General features: G+C 41.7%; 1 protein-coding gene across 1 annotated transcript in view; it reads left to right on the forward strand.

The window, feature by feature from the left end:
- FARS2 (phenylalanyl-tRNA synthetase 2, mitochondrial) overlaps window positions 1–27,295 on the forward strand; it is a 366,541-nt gene that overhangs the window by 61,909 nt on the left and 277,337 nt on the right. Inside the window, exon 5 of the mRNA XM_030552343.1 lies at window positions 15,620–16,255. Coding sequence (XP_030408203.1) covers window positions 15,620–16,255 — 636 coding nt within the window. The remainder of the gene's footprint in view (window positions 1–15,619; window positions 16,256–27,295) is intronic.

The following is a 27,295-nucleotide window of genomic DNA, read 5'->3' on the forward strand; positions in this document are numbered from 1 at the left end:
CCCCAGGGTTTAGAGAGGTTTCTGGCATCTTTGTTAATTTCACTCCCAGTTGTTGGGGAGGCGGGGGGGGGGGGGGGGCTGTGTGTGACCATGGCAGGGGCAGTTCTTTTCTGCCCCCTGGATGAGCGGATCTCCAATACTACTAAAATACAATAGTAGGGGCCGGTTGTTGGAGTCGAGGCAGTCGGCAGCAGGCTGCAGCTGCATTGTTTGTGACACACACATTCATACACATACACATACATACAGTATGTATGTGTATGTGTATGAATGTGTCACACACAATGCAGCTGCAGCCTGCCACCGACCAGCAGCGACCCCAGCAACCGGCCCCTGTGGGTTGCTGCCTGCAGAAAGCCAGCAGGTGTCGCTGGGCTGGATCTGCCAAGGAGTAAGCAACCAAGGCAAAAACCACAGCCAGCCAGCCAGGGAGGGAGGAGAGGAAGGGAAAGTCAGGGGTGAATGAAGGACAACTGGAATAGCCTTCATGAAATATACAAGATATTTAAAGAAAGTTTTATCAATTTCAGCCTCTGCACTCTGCAGGCAGGATAAAACAAAAAGAGATCTGAGATTGCACCCGCTGTCCTAAGGACATTTCAGGTGTTTAAATCAATATAGAAAGAGAATGGATTGGAATGAAAACTACTATTTCTTTCAAAGGAGGCACAATAATTTCGCTGAATATTAAGTTTTCCTCTCCAATCCCTTTGTGGTTTGTCTATGAGGGCTATTTGCTTTCCCTGTAAATCTTTAGTTGCTTTAGCACAATTGCTTTGCCCAAAATAAACCCTAATCATCATGACACATCTTTCCACCATGTTCTCCATGTTTTTTTGCTGTTTTTTTTAAACACTAACATTTCAAAGAGGATCTGCAAGCAGTTTGGACATCACAGCCATGATCCTCCGCTGGGGAGGGAATGGGATAGATTTGAACTTGGAAATGGTTCCTGATTTTGATTGTGTTTAGGAGATCCCCTCATTCCATGGGCAGAAAAGAACTGCCCCTGCCATGGTCACACACACCCAACAACAACTGGAAGTGAAATTAACAAGGACGCCGGAAACGGCTTCTAACTCTGGGCACTGAACTGCACAGGGAACAGCTGAGTTTAAACTCTTCTTTTTGCAGGCAGCAATAGCAGGCATCTCAGCCAGTCTACAGCAAGCTAGAGCCTAGAGGAAAACCCCTGCTGGGGGGAATGGGGAGGAATTCAGAACCTTGTCTGCAGCCTGGCTGGAGGAGGGGGAGAGAGGAGAGGAGAAACCAATGTGACAGTGAGTTTCCCCCTTCCACCTGCTTTTATTAGCTCAGGATTTAAGCTGTGCAGCCAAATGCTTGTATTTGTTGTATATATTAGTATAAGAGATCCCCTCATCCCCAGGGGCAGACAGGGACTGCCCCTGCCATGGTCAAACACACCCTCCCCTTAACCCCCTCCCCCCAGCTACTGTGAGTGAAATTAACAAGGAGGCCAGAAACCTAGCCCTGGGGCTGAACCATCAGGGAACAGCTGAGTTTAAACTATTCTTATGCAGGGAGCAGGCTTCTCTTCCCCTTCCTCAGTCAGTCTTCTTTTCTTACCGGTCCTCCGTACTGGCACGTACCAGCTTACTTTCACCTCTGGTTATATCCGAATTCGTGTTATATCGGGTCGCGTTATATCGAGGTAGAGGTGTACTTTAAAAAGCACTTTAATTTCATTGAGTAGCCATTATTCTTGTTAACTTGTTTCTAGTTTAAAATACTTTTAGATGATTGTTCACATCATTATTTTTCATTAACCAAGCAATCTATTTCGTCAAAAAGTCATTCAAATTTAGGTTCACTGTGAAGTTTTTTTTTAAAATGCTGACATGAATGGGTGATAAAAATGACATTTAAGATTAAAGAAAAAACATTCTGAGCATTTTAAAGAGAGGAAATTAATTGAAAACCAATTGGAAACGAACAACAAATGAAAAATGACATGTTGAAATACAAGGTGAGTGAGGTAATATCTTTCATTGGACCAACTTCTGTTGGTGAAAGAGAGAAGCTTTTGAGCTATGCAGAGCTCATCTTCATGTATGATGAAATGCAATATTTCTGAACTGGAAACTGATGTATAAATAATATACTTTCCTCATAAGGCATTGCAAGGCTTAATTAGTTAATGGTTGCAAAGCACTTTGAAATCCTCAGGCAAAAGGTGCCATGTAAGTGCAAAGTATTATTATTAATAATAATAATACTCTAAGAGATCATAAATAATGTCTGTGAGTACCACCCATTGCAATCAATGGGAATTAAACCAGTGAAGCAACACACATTTGAATCTTTACAGAATATGACACGGGGATCAGTTTAAGTTGCACACAAATGTGGCTACATTTGGCTGGATAAACTGGTATTCATTAATGCATTTTGTCTTCCAGCAGTATCTTTTTCTTTATAAAATGAAAGGTTGCATGAAAGGTATATCATATCTGTTTTTTTCCGATAACACAAAGTCCTTTCTCATTTGTAAATTTTCCTTGTAAAGAAATAATATTTTGAAGCTCCTAACTAGTTTAATTCCCATATGCATTTGTTTAATTTCAGATTTTAACCTTCTGATTTGACACAGCAGACATCATTTTGCCTAGTACAAATTCATTATGATTTGTGAGAAAACCTTTCAAAAATGGTATTTTTTCCATTTGTATTTCTGTCCATCATGGGATATTTTTCTTATGTTCTTTGGGTTTTGACATGACAAAACATCTTTCATCTCACATTTGTGGAATATAGTATAGTAATTTATTTGCAAAAATATCATTAGTAGTCATTTCTTAATTGAATCGATTATGAAATCTCATCTGTGTATTCTGAGTCAGTGGGTTGTGGGGGTCTTTTCTTTTGTAGATAATACCTGCAATTATAAATGCTGAATTTAGAATGCACTTGTTTAAGTCTCTCACTAATTTATTTATTTACTTTTCCCAAAGCATTCTTTTCAAAGATAGTAGTTTCTGAACACAGACCAGACAGTCAGTGATATTTTTTAGATCATAGTGCATGATTTTTTATCTCATATTGCTTGCCTCTTTGTGCAACTGCCAAGCATTCTTGCATAATTTTCTTGACAAATGGCTTACTCATTAATATTTCAGTCCCACTCTTACCGACCCATAGAAGCTGTATGCCCCAGGCAGGGAAATACAGTTCCTTCTGGAAGAACATTCTAATGTTTTCTTTAAACACATTGTCAGAACCTATGACAGATAAATAGGGCTGGTACTGTTCAAACTAAAGATGGCTATTTTTTGCATATGTGATCGTACGTTTACTAACTGGGTGATACTGTACCTTGGCAGCGGCAGTAGCATCTCTGCTGCAAATGTTTACATGTTGTGTGCTGCTTCTCCTCTGAAGACTAATCGATTCTAAAATAAAATCCATAGAAAAATGTTTGTCTTTATTTTTTGATTGATTGTTGAAATACACACAGTCCTAGTAAATGCTCTGTCCATTCACAGATTTTCATTATTTCCATAATAGAGATGGAGAAAGGAGCAATGTTGGAGGGGTTAAAGTTAGGAAGTTGAGATCAAAGATGCATTAGCACTAGTGCTGAGGTTTGGCTCAATGGTGAGATTTTGTTCAAAATGGCAGCAGTGCAGGAGCTCAATTGATACAATTGGTACAATTGCTCAATTGAGCTCAAACGGTACAATTGTCCCATTGAGCTACAACTGGGCTTAAATCTGACAATGACTGGGTATTCTAATGAGGTTTTGACTGAATCCCAATAGGAACCAGGGAATAGATCCCTTCCTGTTTTAAATCCCAATAGGAGCCAGAGCTGAAGGGACAGGTCCAAATTCCGGGATTTGAATTTAGACACCACTTGAAATTCAGATAGAACATTTCAGTTTTGGCTCAACTCTTCCTTCTAAGAATTGTATATTATGAAAATAATATTGGCATGTGTGTGGTTAAAGCCTTGGTGTGTAGGATGGGGGGGGGCAGAGGCAGCTGTGAGTTAATTAATTCCCCATCATGATAGATCACACAGGTGCCTGAGTGAATTGGGAGGCAATTGAGAGAGACTAGGAGCTGAGAGAGTGAGTTGGGAGGCTTTTGGGAGAGAGCAGGAGCTAACAGAAAATCAGAGGCATTTCTTCAGGTTCCTGGCAGACTTGATGAATACATGCAAAGCTGGCTCTCTACTTTGTCCCAGCTGAATTAAGCTGCACTTTAGGTTTGTTTGGGGTAGGGTGTGACTTGTACCAGGGTTACCCATGGTTGTGAGGCACCTCACCACCACATGCCCTTAGCCTTGTCTATGTCTGCTGTGGATCAGCTCTCTGAAATCACTAGCCTCTGGTAACAGAGGATCTGCCCTCCGGAGCTCAGCAGGCCTTGCTCTCAGGGCCACTCGGGGGGGTGGGCAAGTGGGGCTGGCATTTCAGCAGTGGGGAACCCTTCAGTGCTGCCGAAGACGCTGAGCGACTGAAGCCCCCCTCTCCGAAATGCCCCGCAAGCACTGGCATGGCGGCAGTCCGAGTCTTCAGCAGCATTTCAGCAGCAGGGAGTCCTTCAGTCGCTCTGGGTCTTCGGCAGCATTTCAACGGCGGGGGGCCCTTCAGTGCTGCTGATGACACGGAGCGACTGACGGGCCCCCGCCACCGAAATGCTGCCGAAGACCCGGACCACCGCTGCTTCCCCGCTTTGCCCCAGGCCCCCTGAATCCTCTGGGCAGCCCTACTTGCTCTCTCTGTACAGATAGTTCATAGGTACACACCAACTCCTGAATCCTCTAAGTGTCCCTCTGCCATGCTTAACCCCCGTTCCATTGAGCACTCACAAAACTCCTAGATCTGCTATTCTCAAAGGATTAGTACACACCAGCTGCAAGAGTCAACTCAGCATCACCTCTCTGGTTAGCACGACAGCACTTAGATATATTTATAGTGAAAACAAGGATATGTATATTATTGAACAGAGATTCAAGTGCTAGTAAGAATATTGGAAACAAATGGTTACATACAAAACAAAATTGTAGCTTGGTTTCTAGTGACTAGTGTCCCCTGTCTAAAGAAGCTTATCTTACTCAAAATTCTCTCCAGCATTTTCAGGCAAATCTGTCTGAGACCCTTCTTTCATGAATCAAACTGTCTGTCTGTTTACTTCCTAGGTGAAGGATGCCAGAATGACCTCTTTGTCCCCCATATATACCAGAACAGACCTTTGATCTGCACCTCAAAATAGGGCTCTTCCTCACCCCTGCTGTTTTTCTCTTTTTGTTTTTTTCTGAAGTTTTCACAATACTTCATTAGCAGTTGGTTCAGAGTCAGGAGTGGAGGCCTATTTTGAAACATACAATATGTAGTTAATGTATAAACAGATGAATAAGTAAACATTTTGTGCCTAAAAGAAAAACTGTTTTTCACTTTTCCTGGTGACCGGTTCCTATACACAGACTTTAACATAATTTTTAATCTATATACCAGGAATGGCCAACTTACTGACCCTCCAAGCCACATATGACAGTCTTCAGATGTTTGAAAGCCAGGATGTGCTTGCTGGGGCTCGGAGCTTCAGTCCTGCTCCTGCTGAAGCCCTGAGCCCCTGTAGGTGCACCTGGTGGGACTGAAGCCCCAAGACCCCCTTCCCCACTAAGCAGAAGCTCCTTCCTCACCACACTGCTGCAAGGCAGAGGTCCCGAGCTCCCCTCCCCCAAGTTTGTTATGTGGACAGTGAGGGATGTGCCGCACCCTGACCGTAAAAGAGCTGCATGCAGCTCACAAGCCATAGTTTGGCCGCCTCATATATATACATAACTTCTTACGCAGCTATACATGGTTTTTGCAGTGTTATCGATGACCAGAATGGCACCAGCTTTCATTTGAGACCGCACATGACAGTCACTTTGGTGAATTAGAATGTACATACCAGACCTGGGGGATTCCTGTAACTCATCTGCATCCCTTATGACCTTTCCACTTGGCATCAAGAGGTCTCGGGGGTCACACTGGCCTAGACTATTTTTTACATTTCAGATTTTGTGGTAAATTTCATTTCCTAGGTATATGAATTTTATTCAGGCAGGTGAATCCATCGTGGACTAAATTCCCATAGACCAACCTGTCACAGTACCCCTGATTTGGAAAAAGACCTCGATGTAATTGAAAAATAATGTTTTGCAAAATAGAAAATGTTGTATTAATGTAGTTTCAATAAATGGACCAAAGGTGTTAATGTAATTCTGTCACCAGCCAACATTAATTAGCATTAAACAGGGCCTGGGGTTTGCTATATAGATACCTCAGCCTGCTTAGTATCATGGTGAACACATCATTAAACATCCTTTTAACTTTTTATTAAAGATAAAGAAAAGAAGAAAAAAACAGTTGAAACATTTGAAAAGTAAAGTATTAAATAAGGCTTTGATTTTAACGTCCCTTGTTCCTTTTCCCCTTAGCTGGAGAAAGATTTTACAAGCAAAACCCCATTGTTTGACAGTCTCTTACATGGTATTAAAGATGGCAATCACTGTCCTTTTGGGGAAAAGAGAAGTTAGTTGAGATGGACTAGAGCTGTAACTCTCGTTAAAATCCATTCCCATTTTATTCCATGTGGTGGTTGGGATTCAGCTGGAGCTGGTAGAGGTGGTGATGTTATCTGGGGCCTCGTCCAGACTAGGGGAGGAAAATCGATCTTAGATACGCAACTTCAGCTACGTGAATAACGTAGCTGAAGTCTAATATCTAAGATCGAATTACTCACCCGTCCAGATGGCGCGGGATCGATGTCTGCGGCTCTCCATGTCGATTCCGGAACTCCGTTCGGGTTGATGGAGTTCCGGAATCGATGTAAGCGCGCTCGGGGATCGATATATCGCGTCTAGACTAGACGCGATATATCGATCCCCGAGCAATCGATTTTAACCCGCCGATACGGCGGGGTAGTCTGGACGTGGGTTGGGTCTTACTTTCTGCTCTGGTCTGATCAGAGTATCTCTCAGAATTAGGGTGATGAAGGCTCGGGGTCCCATGAGATGGTGAGAATGGCGGGCATGATGGCGAAGCTTGCTTCAGTTGCCTCCGTCTGTTCTTTCCTGTTTTCTCATCCAAAGTGTCTTTCTTTAAGGACGCAAAATAGGAGCGATGGGTGGAATAGCCGATCCCCTCATTATTTTGTCTACCAATGCGGTCTAGTATCCAACACATCAATTTTGATTCATTAATTTCCAGTTCCACATCAACTGTTTTTACCATGCGTGATTTTAATGTAGTCCTTGTACCATATCTGTAGTCACTTTTGTTTAGACTAATTCAGCCTTTCTGTCTCTTTTTGATACCTTTTCCCATCAACATTTGTTATTATAAGTTTTATGATATGATATATGAACTTTCACATACTTTTTAAAGTTGAGCTCATACTTAGAGTAAATTTGTAAGCCTAATTATCACAATAGAACTGAGACTCAACGTATTTGCAAGGCTAAGATAGGCTTTATGGGGCATTTACGATACCTCTGTCCTCCTCTTGTTGTCCTCCTCTCCTGTCTATTATAAATTAATGTAATAAGGATTTTTTAAAATTTTGATTGTATCTCTCTCCCGATTTCTTTTCTTCTTAGGTCTCAATCCTGAAAATTGATCCATGAGGGAAAATCCCTGTGCCTGAATAGAGTCTGATTGACATATCAGCTTATAAGATGTGGCCTTAAATTCTAAACTCTGTAGAGTCAGGGAGTATGTCTTTTTTTTTTTTGTATTTTTTACAGTATGGGGTTCTGATTCTGTTATCTTAGATGCTACTGAAATAGAAATAATAATTATTGTTAATATTTATGTAGACAGTTCCAAACATGCAGAATGATTTTCCCTGAAGTAAAATATAGTGTTAAAGCCTTGAATATTTTACAGTATAATAATACAGTATTCTACATTAATTATTCAGCACTCTGCAGAATTACTAATTTGTGCTATAGTATTTTGGACCATTACTGTGAAATTCACAGGCACCGACTTTCCAAAGTGCCTAAGGGTGCTTGACCCCCCCAGCACTGTCCCATGTGCTGCCCCAACTCCACCCTTTCCCCCAAGGACCCACCCCACCCTGCCTCTTTCTGCCCCTGCTACTCCCCCTTCCCGCCTCTTCCCACCTGAGTGTGCCACATCTTCTTTCCTCCCCCACTCCCTCCCAGCCTCCTGCATGCCGCAAAACAGCTGATCATGGCAGGCCGGAGGCGCTGGGGTGGGGGGGAGGTGATAGCTGGGCTGCCGTTGGGTGCTCAGCACCCACTATTTTTTCCCTGTGGGTGCTCCAGCCCCGGACCACCCACAGAGTGGCCTATGGTGGAATTCATCAGTGCTTTTTTGTTTACTCTTCCTCTACTGTCCCTTGCATTTTTAATGCCCACCTAAACTTGTGTTTAACTACTGCAGTGGTTCCCAAACTTGTTCCGCCGCTTCTGCAGGGAAAGCCCCTGGCGAGCCGGGCCAGTTTGTGTACCTGCTGTGTCCGCAGGTTCATCCGATTGCGGCTCCCAGTGGCTGCTGTTCGCTGCTCCAGGCCAATGGGAGATGCTGAAAATGGCAGGGGCCGAGGGACGTACTGGCCGCCGCTTTCAGCAGCTCCCATTGGCCTGGAGCAGCAAACTGCAGCCAGTGAGAGGTGCAATCGGCTGAACCTGCAGACGCGGCAGGTAAACAAACTGGCCCTGACTGCCAGGGGCTTTTCCTGCACAAGTGGCGGAACAAGTTTGGGAAATACTGAACTACTGGCTTCCAACAAATTCAACTTTTTTCTACTGTCTTTCTACTGTTAAAGTTAGGTGGGCAGTCATGTGACTTTGTTACATCTATAAAAATGACATATTTAAGCAGTGAAAATTAATGAAATATACCACTGCATGTTGAGATTACTAATGTCTAATTCCTAAATAAAGTAAATTAATTTTTGCCCATATAAATGCTTCACAGTGGAAACTTACTCTTTTTGTTTAACAGATACTTCAGGATAACATAGTTGAATTTCAGATGTTGAGAAAATGTGCCTGAAAAGATAATTTTGCAGGTAGACTTTGTGGCCACTTCAGCTGCATATTTACTAAATACCAGTTCAGATCTGAAGAATATTTAATCAAAGAGAGCAAACTAGATATAGCAGGCGTCGGCAATCTATGGCACGCGTGCCAAAGATGACATGCAAGCCCCAGCAGGCAGCAGCATGACATTAAAAATTCTGCTGAGCTGAGCCCGGCCTGGCCTGCTCTTCTCCGCCCTCCGCTCCCCCTCACCTCTTCCATTGTGCTGGGTTCCTGTCCCTCCTCTGCCTCTCATCCCTCCCTCTCTGCCTGCCTATCAGCTGATGGCCCTTGCAAGGGAGGGGGTCGGGAAAGAGCAGAGTCAGCGTGCTCACTGCTCCCAGCAGAGGCAGAGAAGAAGCGAGGGCAGGACCTTGGGGACGGAGTGTGTGGAATAGGGGCATATCCTCTCCAGCCCCCTGCCCTGACCGCCCCTCACATACACCCAACCCTCTGACCTGAGGCCCGCAGCCCTGCACACACCCCAGGCCCCTGCCCTGAGCTCCGTACCCCCCTCATACACACCCACACCTCTGCTTGACTCCTTCACACTTCCCCCCATGGCCCTAGCCCTGACACTGGCACCCCCACACATACACAGCCCCCCTTCCCTGACACCTGCACCCCCCTCTCATGCTCCCAGCCCTCTGCCCTGACTCTTGTGCCTCCTCACACCTCATGCACCCCCCACATTCTGAGTCTTGCACCCTCCACATCCCCACCCCCACTCTGAGCACAAAACGGGAGCTCCTGCACCGCCCCCCCATATTCCCACCTGCACCCCTCACACCAAATGGGAGCTGCCCAGGTAAGTGCCCCACACCCAACCCCCCGCCCCAACCCCAAGACCCCTCCCTCATTCTAGTTCCTGGCCAGACCCTTCACCCCCAGCCCTGTGCTCAGTGCACTCCCACCCTCAGCTCAGTGAGAGAGAGAGAGGAAGAGAATGGGCCAGAACCAGGAAGAAAGTAGGTACCCACTGTATGTGGCCAGGGCTGGGACCCCAGACCGGCAGCGGGCTGAGCGGGTCCGGCAGCTGGGATCCTGGCTGGCAGGAGCTGGCGGATGGAACTCCTGAGTGGCAGTGGGCTCAGCCCACTTCCAGTCTGGAGTCCCGGCCACCGGCCCTGCACAGTCTGCTGCCAGTCTGGGATTCTGGCTACCGGACCCTTGCCAGCCGGAGTCCCGGCCGCAGGCTCCGCTCAGCCTGCTGCCGGCCTAGGTGAGCAGAACCCCAGACCGGCAGCGGGCTGAGCGGGCTGGTGGCTTTAAGATCAACATTTTAATTAAATTTTAAATGAAGCTTCTTAAACATTTTGAAAAGCTTGTTTATTTTACAATACAACAATAGTTTAGTTATATAATATATAGACTTATAGAGAGAAACCTTCTAAAAAACATTAAAATGTATTACCGGCACGGGAAACCTTAAATTACAGTGAATAAATTAAGACTCAGCACACCACTTCTGAAAGGCTGTTGACCCCTGAGATATCGTTTGGATTAAGTTTGGTGAAGAGAATAATAGTAAAGTATTAGAAAGACAATGCTCCCCCATCAGACAAGGAATGAAGGGCTAGCCTTGTTCAGGATGCGTCTCTTGAAAGAGTGATGTATCAAAAGCAGGACACGAGATGTGTTTGAGAATGCATAGGAATCGTTTATGAATCATCTTGTTGGATATGAGATCAGTGTGTGAGAATATGTAATACTATTATGTATGTCGAGAATATAGCTATATAGTAAAACATTTTAACATTAAAATACGCACTTCACTTTCAACCATTTCGGAGTTTTGGGATTGGTATTTCTGATATTCAGATAATTCAAAACCAAATGGTTTTTATGTAAATCATATAGGAAAAGTCTCCATCTAAAGCTCCAAACTTGGAATGTAGCTAGTCTTCAGTGAAGAACAGTCTCTATTTAGTTTAGGGAAAAATTCAAGGAATAATTCCCATTTTTGGCAAAAGAACATCGCTTATTATGCATGTGGGGTAAGAGATTTTTCTTAACAGTTTAACCTATTTAAGAGAAAATCTAAGCCAGTTTCAGCATTAATGCTCTACTCTTCTGAATTCTCTCCATCAATTTCAAATATTGCATCAGGAGGGGACCTGAAGATTTTGGGGCCTTTCTGCTGAGGCCTAAATTTTTAAATTTCACAAACTATAGGGCTTGGTGCCTTTTTTCTATTGTACTGGATGCTGGAGTGTGCACAATTTGAATTTGTGGCCATCTGCTGGTTGACTTCTGATGCCATTTGAAAGGTGATAGTTTCTTCCTGTGCCCCCCTTGCCCTCTGTTTCAAATTTGACACTCTCTAAATGGTACAACAAATTAGATGTGACTGTGTAGTTTGATGAACACAAATTCCAGTGTACAGGCACTCCACTTTCCCAGCTGCTAAAACATATTTTATTTAGCTCATGTAATTCATTTAGAATCAAACAGTGTCAATATTTGAAATCTAGATTTAATGCAGCTAGAGTTATAGCAGAATTGTGGAACTTTTGACCACACTGAAATGGATTTTAATTCAGCTGAACAATTGAGAAATGTTATCTATTTAAATTAATGTGCTTTAATTTGTGCATAAACCAGAACACCTAAATGATGTGAATAACTGGTGTTAATCCTAGGTATGCTTGGTGGATAGCATCAGGAACGAAATAATGGGACCTGCAGTATAATCCAATATGATATGAAGGGGACACTTGAATTGTCATCAGTTATAGTATCATACCTGAAATTATATGGAGTTTGCACTTCTCACTTTAACATTTTAATATACAACTATTGGTGTCCATGCAGTGCTCTTGCAGAACAATGTTCTGTTCTCGCAGGAGATACTGCACCATAGGGTTTGACCTCACATGGTGCAACTTTCTTGTAGTTGAGGAGGATGATGGTGAAGGAAAGCGTGCTTGAGATACATGGGCCGCTTTTTCTGTGCCTCTCAGTTTTGATGTGTGTAAAACAGGACATAAAAATACTAAACTTTGCTAAGCTATTAGACAACTGGATTAGTTACAAGAGATGGTTTGATTATTAATTCTGTTCCAAACTTTAAACAGTTCTTACACATAACAGAAAGGAGAAATATGATGGTGATTAACTTTATCCAAGAAAATATTTTATTATTTTCCTCTTTCAATATTGCAAGCCTCCAAATGTTTCCAGTGGTATCATCATGATTAATGTGGCACTATAGGAAAACAGACAAGAAATCAACCTACGGCATCTTGTTTTGGTTACAGAAACTGCAAAAAGGGGATTTTGTGTATGTTCCTTACAATTTATGGGTGCAATTTCTATACATAGGCTGTGAAGTAGATGAACTCTTGAGTACATGAAAGAATTAAAAGTCTTTTTTAAAAATCATTTTATCCTGCCTTCTTCCCAGGACTTTAATATAGATTTTTGAAAGGCCATGGGAAATGTTAGATGTCCTCAGTAGAATCTGAGGATGCTCACCACCTGATAAGATTGGAGCCTAAGTGTGTGCATGAGGTACAGCCTATTTCAAAAGTCCTTGTTGTATAACAAATTTGATGTTTGTGGTAGGACTGCAGGCCTGTTTTGGAGTTTAAAAAAATGTCTGTTTTCTAAACACAGGGTTTAGTTTGAAAAAGCATTCAAATTGCTAATATTACGGCATGAAACCACTTCCATGGTGTCCTATTGTAACCAGTGGGGAAAAAATACATACATGGTTATGGCTAAAACAGTGATAGTTGCTGCTGTATGCCTGCACAGTTTTCAAAAGTAAAATGCAGGGCTTTGCTAAATTGCTAAGCGGACTGGTAAATGTCCAATTTTAGCAACCTAGCATATGTTATAATTTTTGTTTTAGCATATGCTGTGTTAGTGGAACTCCCCTCCCCACACATACTGTACGCAAAAGCTGTCAGATCACAAGATGATGGCAGTCCAACTTTTCTAATATTTTCCATAGCACTTCAAAATTTTCATTAATTAAATATTCTTGGACAGGAGGCTGGATAAAAGAGCTTTAAAGATTTTTGGGTTAAAGTCTATCATGTACTCAGAGCTTATATACTTATTGGCTCATCTGTATTCCTGTAGCCATAAGCTGTAAGACAGGTCATACAGAGTGTGAGGTCAAAGGGAGCTGTAAGGGACTGGGGAATTGGTGATCTGACCAAGTGGTCACAGCTGGGCTGGTGTCCACAAGCCATGGATGGCCACAAGGCACTAGTCAGCGAGCAGGGATAAGAATTATCATTAGAGCTGGGATTGATAAACAAGACTCACAATCAGGCTGGGTGTGATGGCCTCGACACCTCTCCTTCCACATCAGCCAGAACAGCTGATCTAGCAACAGCTTTTTTTCAACTACAAGACTGTTATTGTTTTGCTTGCGTGGCTAACAGGCTTTGGGAGCACATCCAGGAGAGCTTCACTGAGATGTCCCTGGAGGATTTCCCCTCCATCCCCAGGCATGTTAACAGACTTTTCCAGTAGCTGTACTAGCTGCGAATGCATCCCAAGTCTTCAGGGCAAATTGATCATTAAACATGCTAGCTTTTAAACCATGTATTATATTTACAAAGGTACACTCACCAGAGGTCCCTTCTCCACCTTCTAGGTCCAGGAGCCTGCCTTGGGTGGGTTGAGAGGGTACTAGATCCAGAGTGAAAAACAGTTCCTGGCTGTCAGGGGAAAACGGTTTCTCTTCTTGCTTGTTGTGCGCTATCTTCAACCTCCTCCTCATCTTCATCTTCCTTGTCCCCAAAATACGCATACCTGTTGCGTGAGAATCCATTGACAAAGTCCACGCACAGGGCTGGGGTAGTTGTAGGGCACCCCCTAGAATGGCATGCTGCTCATTATAGAAGCGGCATGTCTTGGGCTCTGACCCGGAGTGGTCGTTTGCCTCTCTGGTTCTTTGGTAGGCTTGGCTGAGCTCCTTAAGTTTTACACGGCACTGCTGTGGATCTCTGGAGATTTTTCAAATATTTTAGCATTTCGTCTTTTGGAATGGAGTTCTGATAACATGGATTTCTCACCCCATACAGCGATCAGATCCAGTACTTCACGTTCGGTCCATGCTGCAGCTCTTTTGCAATTCTCGGACTCCGCAGTCACCCGTGCTTATGAGATCTGCACGGTCACCTCTGAGCTTGCCACACTGGGCACACAGGAAAAGAAATTCAAAAGTTTGCAAGCCTTTTCCTATCTACCTGGCCAGTGCATCACAACGGAGCTCTCTGGGATAGCTCCCGGAGGCCAGTAGCGTTGAATTGTGTCCACTACCCCAAATTCGACCCAGCAAGGTCAATTTCAGCGCTAATCCCCTTGTCGGGGGAGGAGTACAGAAATCAATTTTAAGAGCTCTTTAAGTCGACAAAAATGGCTTCGTCATGTGGACGGGTGTAGGGTAAATCGATCTAATGCTGCTAAATTTGACCTGAACTAATAGTGTAGACCAGGGCTTAATCTCTAGAGGCATTACAGCCCTCAGAATCCTTGATTGTTCAGGAATTCTCTCTTTAAACACTTCAACGTACAGCAGTTATGTCTGAACCCAGCACAATAAGGCTCTGCTACTGCAACCAGAGAATCTGAGGGATAGCCAATGATATCTCTTTTATATAGATTTAATCATTTATGTTTGACACCAACACCAAACCCCCCACCCCCAGCAAAATCTTCCATTTCACCGACCTTCTCCAAAATCCTAAGGCCTACGCTCTGCATAGTGGTATAATCAGCATGGATAAGAGTCGTTTGCATTAGAGTGGGTTTGGAAACTTGATTTGCAGGTTTTCCCAAAAATGCTAAGACCAGTTCTGTCCATGTGGAATTTGTATAGAGAACCTGAGATAGTGTTCTCTTTTGAATTTAATATGTTGGTTTATGTGTATTGTGATTGGCTGTCTGACCTTACACAGTTGCGTAGTTGTTTGAAAGGTCAGACTGCCTTTTTTGTTTTCTATTAAATAGAAAAAATATCTACAAAAGTATAGTTTGTAATGCATATGTTTTTGTATGCTATGCTGTGAAATGACCTAGGTTTCATCTCTAGACTCCTTATGGGGGCAACATTTTGTTATAAACAATGCGAAATATTACATTGTCTTCTTGTTTGTTGTGCTGCTGCTGTTTAATCCTGTAGTTTGTTTTGAGAATGAACAACAATATTTTTTAGCACATGGAATGTTATTAATGAATATCTGATTGACAAACATGTTAAAATTTACTATAATTTCTCCTGTATAATATGTTGAGTTATTGGGGGGTGGAGTTAAATTGAATATAAAGATATTAAATAAAAGGCCTGTACTGCAAAGACTACCGTCATCTTTAATGGGGACAGAATCAGGTCCCAAATCATTAATACAAGGGCAGGGTTGGTGGTTGAAGAAGATAATCTAGCTGGAATTGTGTCATAAGATTTTTCTGTAAAGTAGTGGACTAAAAACTGGACTTCTGTCTTATTTAATGAATTGATGTTTGGCTTTTCATGATCATTAGACTGTTTGCAATTCCTACAGCAAATCTTGACTATTTTTTTTTCCTTTTTTCTAGAGCCTCAGAGGTATTTTGATGGCAGCATCTTGGAATTTCATGAGAGTAGTTCATTATTCCAAAACTGTTTTGTCACAGGGAGTCCAGATAAGAGGAATCACCAGTGATTTTGGGCATGCCTGGTCCAGGACTATAACTTCAAGTTTTGTTGCCAAAACACCGACATCAAATACAGTGGAACTTCTTGGTAAAGCGTACCCTCGAGATGACTACAGCAATGTCACAGAGAAAATTCTCTCCAAGGTGGGAAAGAACTTGCACAACCAAAGGTACCACCCTTTGTGGTTGATCAAAGAGCGAATAAAGGATCATTTTTACAAGCAGTATATAGGACGCTTTGGGACCCCACTCTTTTCTGTTTATGATGATCTGTCCCCGGTGGTTACAGTGGAGCAGAACTTTGACAGATTGCTTATCCCAAAAGATCACCCCAGCAGGAGGAAAGGGGAAAACTACTACATGAACCACACTCACATGCTAAGAGCACACACATCGGCTCACCAGTGGGACTTGATGCACTCAGGGCTGGATGCCTTTCTGGTTGTGGGAGATGTCTACCGCCGCGATACGATTGATAGCAGCCACTACCCAATCTTTCACCAGATGGAAGGAGTGCGGCTCTTCTCCAATCATGAGGTAGGCACTATTCACAATGCTTAGCGTGACTCTAACAAGCAAGGAGTTTCACAGGTCCCTCCATTTGGCTACTATCACTTTATTTGTACCTGTAATTGCAGCCTGTCAAGGAATTTCCCCTTTCCAAAGAGTTCTTGTTTCTAGCCCTCATAGACTGCAAAATGGTGGGCCTTACTACCATGCCATGATGACATATGGAAAAGCTATCTCAGGTAATTTGTAGAGATTTCTAAAGTGCATTATTTATAATGTTTTCCTCCAAGGCTGTTCAGTTTTTGTTTGTGTGCCAAAGGAATCTTATTTTGGCAAAGGAATCTTATTTTACTGGTGAAGAGGTTAAAAAAAAACCAATATCGACAAATATTTTAAAGAACATTTCTAAATATAGTTGTTTCTGTAAGATATGTGGCATACACATGCCAGCTTAGTATGGTATAAAGATTTTATCAAAACTGTCTTGGAATAACTCACAACCAGAATGTTAGTTTTTTTAAAAAACAAAAAATGGTCTTTTAAAAAAAATCATGAAAATCTTTTTCTTCAAACCTTCTGTTTTAGTTATAGTTTTCAATTTCAGGGTTTGAAGTTGTGGGTTTTTTTTGGTATTTCCAATTTTGATTAGTCGGCCTAGTCACATGGTAGAGTTTTTCAGAACTGAAACAATTAGATAAAAAGTTTTGATTTTGAAATAAATTCCTTTTTCAAACATTTCAGATTTTTTAAAAATAGAAACAGTCAATAAAAAATCCACATGAAATTTTGAAAAATGAAAAAAAAATCCTATTTGAAAACTAGCAAAATGAAATGGTCTTTGGAAATTAAAAAAAATAAAGAAGCGCAACCAGCTTTACTTATGACCTGTGTAATTCAATTCATCCATGCCAAACCCATGTTGAGAACATCTTTTTACCATCTGCTTTGTTTCATTCACACACTCAATATGTCAGTAATTTAGGGCAGTAATTGTTGCAGCTAAAATTGAAATGCATTTTCTGTTCTAATCATCACCGTTTTCCAGCTGCTTCTAAATTTCTCAGAAAAATTCCTTTTGTACTGTAATTTTCTATGCGTGGTCTCATCCCAAAGTCATTTTAAGGATGGCTCTGTGCAGCTGACGCTGATACAAGCTTGTGATGCTTATACAGTAAGCTCAGCAGGGTGCAAAAATGCCAGTCAGCGAGCCTTTAGCAAATGTCCAAGATTCCTGAGTTTATATATTTCACTGGCAAAGTTTATACGCATTGTGCATACTTAAGTGCCATTGATAAGCAATATATTGATATGAGTAATAGATTCTTATAAGGATGCCAATATGTGAAACGGTTTGCTCGTTGGAGTAGAATAGTGATTGGGGTTGCTTAGCTGAGGAGGTAATATGAATGTGCATATAAGGTGGGGACACACATATAAAAAGTATATATTTGCATTAGGGAAGTGCTACTTGCAGTTGCACAGTCAAGGTTGGGTTGGGTTGAGTTGAGTTTAACATTTAAAGAATTGATTAACCACTTAGGACATGTCTATGCAACAAAATTAAGTCCTTCTGCCTTACATCGACATACAGCCACTGCAGTAATTACATCGCTCGTGCAGGTCTACACTTGTGTCAGTGGTGCACGTCCTCACCAGGAGCACTTGTGCTGATTGTACTGTCTGTGTGGGACGTTGTGGGATGGCTTCTGAAAGCCAGTAACAATTGATGTAAACAATGCAGTGTCTACACAACGCAATGTCTACGCCTCTCATGGAGGTGCAGTTATTAAGTTGACATAGCAGAGCAGTTCTGTAAACAGGAGCGAAATTTTAATGTAGACACTTGCTTAGTTATGTCAACATAAGCTGCCTTGCATCAATCTAACTCTGTAGTGTAGACCAGGCCTTAGTTATGTACGAAAAATACAGCGTATCTTACTGAAAATTACCACATTTACAATTTGAGTACAGAATGAATTTTCTGAGAATTTGAGTAAATTGGTTAATTTATGGACTAAAATTAATTTAAGAATGATTCCTCTAAGAAACGTAGCACCCATTTTTCAGATTGGTTTTCTCCTGAATAAGCTTAATAATGGAATTAAAATTTCACAGATATCTTGTACAGGTTACATTTGAAGACCTTTTTTTAGTATTAATGGTAATTTTTCCCCATTGTTTTTCATAACTGGAAGTTGCTCCTTTAACAGGCACTGATAAATATTGTTTTACTATAGAGAATTCCACATAGAACTGTATCTGTGTGTTTTTCCTGTATCATGTAGACAGGTATGGAGCATCTCACTGCTCCAAAGAGATGAACAATAAGAACAGGGTTTTCAATTGATAGTTTTATATCATGGGAAGTCTTAGAAGTTTGAGTGAAGGTTGCAGGGTCAGACAAGATCCTAGACCCCATGATTACAGACATTGAAATGAGGATCCAAAATTTGACCACATTTGGACACTGCTATGAGATACTGAAAAAGGCATCTCTTCCTCCACAATCTCTCTGACAAGTGTCAGAGCTATTTTAAATTTTGTTTTTAAGTCAGGAAGGGTGAGAAAGAAAAGCTCCATACCATTTCCCATTCACCTCATTGCAGCCTTTAGTAAGAATGTTACTTTCTCCCTGTGTTGGAGACTTTCAGAGTAGCAAACACTTAATAACTATGTGGCACACAGAAAGTGTAGGGCTGGTGGAGAGGAAGATTGCATAGAATTCACCTTGCAGAATTCGAATACTTTGTTTTATTCTTGAATTTCATGATGAGTATTGACTCAGTACATTGTAATACATAACACTTATTACACACTTCGTCACAAAAATAACGTGAGACTTCTAATTCCAAAAAATAATTCAGTGATTTCACTGTAGTCGGTTGGGCCTTTCCATGTTCTATCTTAGAATTGCTAGGTCAAGCGTCCCCACTCCTTGGATGAATACACAGGGGCTAGTCAGTTTGAAAAAGAGTAAAAAGCAGTGATGTTACAAATGTGGGGGAAAATGCACTATATGTCTGGGCATGCGTGTATAAATGCTGCCACAGTCCACAGAAGCAGCATGCATGCCAATGGATGCTATCACTGCCCTAGGGCATTCTGCTGCACACCATGGCAAACAGGAATGTCACAGTATTGAGGATAGAATCCACTTCTTCCTTCTGCTAGAGCACAAGATCTTACAAATTAAGCTAAATGAAAAGCTTCATTGGCTCACAAAGTATGTGTGCGGTGCAATTGATGCCATATAGGGTGTGATTGGAGCATATGTAGACACATGTGAGCTAGCTTTGATGTAGGTAGCTTGAGTACTAATAACAATGAAGCCAGAGCAGCGTGGGCTATGCAAACCCATTCCAGACCCTGGATATGCACTGAATGACTCGCCCGCCCTGCTGCAGTTCCTCTGCCATTCATTAAGGCCAAGTTGGGTATGTACCCTTACGTTTAGAAATAAGGTCTCTGATGCGCAGTTGAGTAGATCTGATTTCCTGCAGGCAATAACGATACACATTTAGCACACTAGCCAGTTCGTTATACTACTTTGCTTTTCAGCTTTCCACAGTCATTGTTTGTCCTCTTTCCACCTGGGAGCAGTCAGATAATAGGAAGTGCCAAAGGTCCCATAGCATTTTGAATTTAAAATACACAGCTAATGGTCTCCATCATTTGATATCAAGAGAGAGTAAACATGTTTGCAAAAAGATTCAGTTCATAGAGTATTAGTGTTGGAAGGGACCTCAGGAGATCATCTAGTCCAACCCCCTGCTCAAAGCAGGGCCAATCCCCAAATGGCCCCCTCAGGGATTGAACTCACAACCCTGGGTTTAGCAGGCCAATGCTCAAACCACTGAGCTATCCCTTCCCCCATGGGCATTTTGGACAGGATAAGAAAGATTTCATGAACCACCTTTTTCACAAACTCATGTCAAACTGTAATCAAGGAGGATTTCAAATAGTACTGCTGTTTGAGTGAAACATTCACATCACTCTTTCCAAATATCTTAGTCAGAATAATAATAATGGGGATTAGAGCTGGGAGAACTATTATTAATTTGAAAAAAAATTACCTTTTTATGTTCATAAATTAACCATTTGATTTTTTTTTAATAAAGTTGTTCATTATTCAGCATTACTTGACGAATACTTTATTTCACCATACTTTGATGTGTTCAGACTATTTGGTTCAGTTATGTCTTTGATTATTTGCTAATCCTTATTTATAGTGTGTGAATGATCACCCAAGTTACATGGCATTATGTCTGCTCCCTGGTAGGATGAGTGATTCTTTTATAATTAAGAGGAGAGAAATCTGAGATTTCAAGATCGCCATGCAACCAGCTCCACTATGAAGCTTTCCATGACTACTCATTCACAGAAATATTAGAGACTCATTTTCCAAGTACATTCTTGTTCTAAAAATATTTTTTAAATATTCATAGAAATGTTCACATAAAACTAATTATGAAACAGTCATGGACACAATCAAAGCACATTTGCATTTTATTCTAACATGTTCATTATTTTTTTTAATATTTGACTAAAGTATTGTATGAATTAATGCTTATGAAGGGAGGTAATAGAAATGGCAGGAACTAGAATACTGTAAGAGAGAATGATGGGTTTGAGAGTCTAGAAGAAACAGTTTCTGTTCCAAACAGTGTGCAGTCAGCTATGGGTTGGAGGGTAGGAGGTGTTTGGTGTGTAGTGGGGTTTCATTGGAAGGCATTTCCCAGAGAAGGGGAAAATAAAACTAAAAATACAATTTATTATGGTTTGTTCCTTTTCTGAAAAAAGGACCTCAGTGTGTTGTCTACACTCAGAGCACTGCAGTGGTGCAGGTGCACCGCTGCAACTGTAGCACTGAGTGAAGACACTACCTATACCGTTGATGTAGGTACTCCACCTCCCTGAGATCCGGTAGCTATGTTGATGGGAGAAGCCCTCCCGCCAACATACTGCTCTCTACACCAAGAGCTCAGTCCCTATAACATAAGTAGGTAGTATAGACCAGGCTCAGAGAAGATGTCTCTAATCTGAATAGAGTCTCCGCCTATCTTTTTTTATCTATATATACAAATATATAAAATCTCATGATTTCCCATTTGTCATGTGATTTGCAAACTCTTTGGATTAGCTACATTAGTGTAACTCTAACTCAGGAACCAATCCATGCAACAAACCTTGATGCCAACTCTGCCCACATATTTACACCAGCAACACCATCACAGGATGTAACCAGATCAGCCACAACATCACCGGTTCATTTACCTACATATCCACCAATGTAATATACACCATCATGTGCCAGCAATGCCCCTCTGCTATGTACATCGGACAAACTGGAAAGTCCCTACGTAAAAGGATAAATGGACACAAGTCAGATATTAGGAATGGCAATATACAAAAACCTGTAGGAGAACACTTCAACCTCCCTGGACACACGATAGCAGATTTAAAGTAGCCATCCTGCAGCAAAAAAACTTCAGGACCAGACTTCAAAGAGAAACTGCTGAACTTCAGTTCATTTGCAAATTTGACACCATCAGCTCAGGATTAAACAAAGACTGAATGGCTTGCCAACTACAAAAGCAGTTTCTCCTCCCATGTTGTTCACACCTCAACTGCTAGAAGAGGGCCCCATCTTCCCTAATTGAACTAACCTCGTTATCTCTAGAATGATTCTTGCCTGCATATTTATACCTCCCTCTTGAAATTTCCACTACATGCATCTGATGAAGTGGGTATTCACCCGCAACAGTTTATGCTCCAATATGTCTGTTAGTCTATAAGGTGCCACAGGACTTTTTGTTGCCCTTTAGCATAACTGCAGTAAGGCTAGAACTGATCATTTTTAATTCTGATCCCCAAAGATTTATTCATACTTTTCTACATGAAAATGAAAGAGAGATGCAATCCTTGATGTACCGGGATCAATGTGTACAATTCCACACATACTGAAATGTTTGTTTAAACCCCCCTAGGTTTCATGTATTTAGCCACCAGAGGGAGCCAATACAAACTCAGTATCACAAAACATTTCAATTGACAACAAATGCTAATTAAAAATTACATGTCTTAGAGAGTTCAAAGTATTTTTTTCTTGATTATACCAAGCTCTGTATAATTTTGGTGGGGAATAGACATGGATATGTAGTAATTGTTCCTCTAGTTCAATATCCTAGCTCCGTCAGTGGTCAATGTCAGATTGGCCAGAGGATGTAAAAATCCCATAAAGCACACTGATGCTAACATCTGAAGGCTATAGATAGGGACATTTAGAGAGAAAAATAGGAATACAACTGTAGTCTCCATTGAAATGTATTGGAGCAGATGGTGAATTTGTTGCTAAGACACAATGGAGAATTTTAAAACTTTGCTAAAAATAGGGATTCTCTCTCCAGATCAGGGACAGTTGGCATCTATGTATTGCTCCTAATTGTGCAGTTCTGTATAACTGTGGGAGAATTACGTCCTGACCCCAGCTGGTGGTTTGTATACCCTGAAGCATGAAAACTGTTTTCCCAGGTAATATAACTACAGAGGCTATTCTTATTTATAGAAAAATCTCTACTTTTTTGGTATCTTACTAAGGTGTTCATTGTAATTACATCCCACGACACTAAACTGGGAGGAGTGGTAGATATGCTGGAGGATAGGGATACGATACAGAGGGACCTAGACAAATTAGAGGATTGGGCCAAAAGAAATCTGATGAGGTTCAGCAAGGACAAGTGCAGAGTCCTGCACTTAGGACGGAAGAATCCCATGCACTGCTACAGGCTAAGGACCGAATGGCTAGGCAGCAGTTCTGCAGAAAAGAACCTAGGGGTTACAGAGGACAAGAAGCTGGATGAGAGTCAAGAGTGTGCCCTTTTTGCCAAGAAGGCTAATGGTATTTTGGGCTGTAAAAGTAGGGCCACTGCCAGCAGATTGCGGGACGTGATCATTCCCCACTATTTGACATTGGTGAGGCCTCATCTGGAGTACTGGGTCCAGTTTTGGGCCCCACACTACAAGAAGGATGTGGAAAAATTGGAGAGAGTCCAGTAGAGGGCAACAAAAATGATTAGGGGGCTGGAACACATGACTTATGAGGAGAGGCTGAGGGAACTAGAACTGAGGGAATGTTTAGTCTGCAGAAGAGAAGAATGAGGGAGGATTTGATAGCTGCTTTCAACTACCTGAAAGGAGGTTCCAGGGAGGATGGATCTAAACTGTTCTCAGTGGTGACAGATGCAGAAAAAGGAGTAATGGTCTCAAGTTGCAGTAGGGGAGGTTTAGGTTTGATATTAGGAAAAACTTTTTCACTAGGAGGGTGGTGAAGCACTGGAATGGGTTACCTAGGGAGGTGGAATCTCCTTCCTTAGAGGCTTTTAAGGCCTGGCTTGACAAAGCCCTGGCTGGGATGATTTAGTTGGGGATTGGTCCTGCTTTGAGCAGGGAGTTGGACTAGATGACCTCCTGAGGTCCCTTCCACCCCTGATATTCTATGATTCTATGATATTAATTATATATCATATAAAAAGTCATTTCCTTTTATCTATTTTAAATGTTATCTCCTAATTTAGTCAAGTACCCTTCTGTTTTTGTTTTATAGATTGAGATAGATGGGAACATCCAATTAGCCCTCTCTGTACAATTATATTTTCTACACATCTCTATTTTCTCTTCTCTCCTCTTGTTTTTCCCTTGCCATATTAAAAAGTGCAGGCCCAATTCTGTTTTCCCTTTCAGTACGCCAATGTAAACCTCAGTAAGTTCTCTGAAATCTGTGGATTTACTCCAGTGTACAAAGGGTGTCAGATAATTGAGTCCTGTGAGTCAATTCAGACTTTCATCAGATGAAAGCCCCATGCTGCCTCTAATATATTTTGTTTCCCATTTCTGAACCATAGCTGTTTCAGCTCTCAGATGTCAGTTTACAGAATGAGGCCTGTATTTTCTAAAGTGGGCACATACTTTTGCATGTGTCTGACTCGCACTGAAACAGCTGCTAAAAGTGCACAAGCTGCGTTTATGTGCATTCATTGGAACATGTGCTCTCAAATCTCCAACTTTAGCACACATGCTTTTTAAAAAATGGTGGCTTAAGTGACCAAAGTTGAATATAGCATTCCATGTGAGATGCACCATTGCGTTATACAGTGACATTGCGGCATTTCTCATGGCCAAAATATTGATGGCCTTATCTGTTCTTTTTTCAGTTGTGATTTGCTTCCCCCCTTCACCGCCCCCAATCTGTATTAAGGCCATATCTTCCTCATGGGAGTGTTGTGAGATTTCTTGTACCTATGTTGTTGTTCATGTAATTCATGTTCAAATACATGAAGGGCCTCAGGGTTTCTTTCAAGACAGTAGGTTATAGATGGGAAGGAAGTCTGTACATTTTCATTTTTTTTGGCTATAAGCAGTTTGTCTGCCATAATTAACTGAGAACACAACTATCCTGTATAGCTCCAACAGCAGGATTTTGTGGGAAGACCCTTAACGAGTAGGTTAAGGGACTTAGCAGCATATCTGGGTCTGTGATTTTTAAAAAAAATGTGTTTAACAGAGTTCTAAAAACATTGAGGTTTGGAACAAGCCCACTGCTGATGATACTGGGGGCTTTCCTGGCTGGCCACATTCCTGAGAGCAACCTGAATGGGTCGCAGGATCAATGGCATTTAACTTTATGGGGATTAGGTAGTCTCACCAGCAGTTTCGTCTATGTGTCTGATAGTGGTAGATGTGGAACAACCTGGTTTGTTTCTCAGATTCAGATTCTCTCCCCTCCCCACCTAAATACCAGTTAGGAAAATGAATATGTTTTGAATTGAAGAAAAGGGAGGCCAGACATTTAAATATTATCAATAGAGGCATTTCTACTGTGGAAGTTTCCCAGTATTTGATTTCTGATTCTCAGCTGGTTTTCCGTGGAATTCATGTTTTGACATGGAGGTTTTGCAAAGCACATCATTTGAAAATACCAGTAGCTAAGGTGGGTTTATGATCAGACACCTTCAGTTATTCTGGAATCTATTACCCAGGAAAAATAGGGATATATGAACTGCTATTATTTGAATTGTGATGAGATTTTGTGCCACTTCATATTCATACAGCCCTTCATCAACATCGGCTTTTTTTTCCAGATCCTTAGAGCAAAGCCTGTCAGGGAGAAAGTAAGTTATAGTTAATCTTAATTTTGTCCATGAGTGTCAGTTCGAAGTGTGGGCAGTTGAGACATGTCTTCTTGTTGTCCATCCAGTGTGTTATAGGAGGAGGATCAAAACAGTTATATAGAGTTATCAGAGAGGAAATTCAGAATTTGGAGACTCCAACCCCTGTTGTTTGGGGACCACATGGAGCACCCCATAGAAGTCTAGTTTTCGTTCTAAGTAATTTTTTTTAACAATGTTACTTTTTTTTAATAATCTGTTCATGTGATTGAAAGCATGACAGGAATAAGGAAATGTAAATATTTCAACTTGCCTTTTTCATAAAGGGAATGAGGTTTGCTACCCCACTTGCTCAAAGAACCTCAAAATCCAGAAACACAGTAAGCGTCAGATGCGAGTGGAGAGCAGGACTGGCTGGCATTGTCCGAGCCATGCCATTTAGCTAAAAAAAAAAACAACCCAACAACAATTAGAGGATATTAGCAGTACAGCTTTCTTAATGTCCTCAAATTTGTTCTGGAGTGATGCTCTTAAGGGATTAAAACTTATTTATTTTTCTTGCTCACTCAATCAAGAGCCTCTGTTAAGATTGCCAGCAAGGGTTCCAGTCAATGCCAATTTTGTAATGTAGGGCTACCAGTTAAATGTAATGCATGGTCATGATTGGCACGGGTTGGACTATGCATTCTTATCCACATGAGTGGCATCTCCTGACTTGGGGAGAAGGGACAGGAAACAGAAAGAGAGGAGATAAAAGAGGAGCAGTGACATGAAAGAAAAATGTTTTCAGTGGACATTCCCTCTGTAATGAGTGCCTCTCCCAGGCTAGCAAGTCTTGGCTAAAATATCTATCTTATTGTGAGGTAGAATGGATGAAAAGACTGATTTAAAAATAGGCTTCATTTGGTACCAGCTTCCCAACGGAAAGTGAACATAAGAACAGCCATACTGGGTCAGACCAAAGGTCCATCTAGCCCGGTATCCTATCTTCCAACAATGGTCAATGCCATGAGCTTCAGAGGGAATGAATAGAACAGGCAATCATGGAGTGATCCATCACCTGTTGTCCACTCCTAGCTTCTGACAAACAGAGGCTAGGAACAGTCAGAGCATGATGTTGCACCCCGACTTGAATAATTGTTCAGCATCCCAGGATCAGCAGGGGCACCCAAACTGGAGTCCCCTTATTATAACACAGGTTGGCAGGGTATTCTCTGTGGGGTCCAAGATTCTTGAACCCACCCGTTGGTCTGAAATAGCCAAAAATCTGGTAATTTTCCAGGCACTCTGCAGAAGACACCTGTCTGATAAGGTCTTGGAGAAGGCTGAGGATGTGCTTCCTAGATGATGAAGTGCTGCAGGTGAATGGCTGGTCAGGTTCCTGTGGAACTTATTTCAGTGCGGCTGAGGTTTAATTTAATTGTACATATTGTATGATTTTCACACTTCTTGGGGCATGCAGGTTGAGCCTCACCTTGTTACACCTTTCCTCCAGCACAAGGAAGTCCTGCTCATACTAGCTAGCTGTAAGCTCCCTAACCCTGCCAGCCCTGTCCTTGCCTTGCAAGTTGACAATAAATGCACCCAAGCTCCCAAGTCCTTTCAATGTATCCCCCTGTGCTATCCAGCTCCTGTTTACTGGATGCCCACAGAAATCCCAGATCCTCTGTTTCCAAAGGAGCAGCTTACAGCACTATCCCTGTATTACATACAGCACTTGAGTTAAATTATAAATAAAGCCCCACTTAATATGTGATACTGTGGATCCCACAATATTAAGCTTCCACCACAATTTTTATTTTAATTACTTTGCACAGTCCACAATTTTGCATACATTTTGAGGTTTGCAACCACACTTTTTCCCCATTAGTACAGTAGAACCCCATTTATACAAGCTGACAGC

Source organism: Gopherus evgoodei, chromosome 2, assembly GCF_007399415.2.
Source record: "Gopherus evgoodei ecotype Sinaloan lineage chromosome 2, rGopEvg1_v1.p, whole genome shotgun sequence".
NCBI classification, from domain to species: domain Eukaryota; kingdom Metazoa; phylum Chordata; order Testudines; family Testudinidae; genus Gopherus; species Gopherus evgoodei.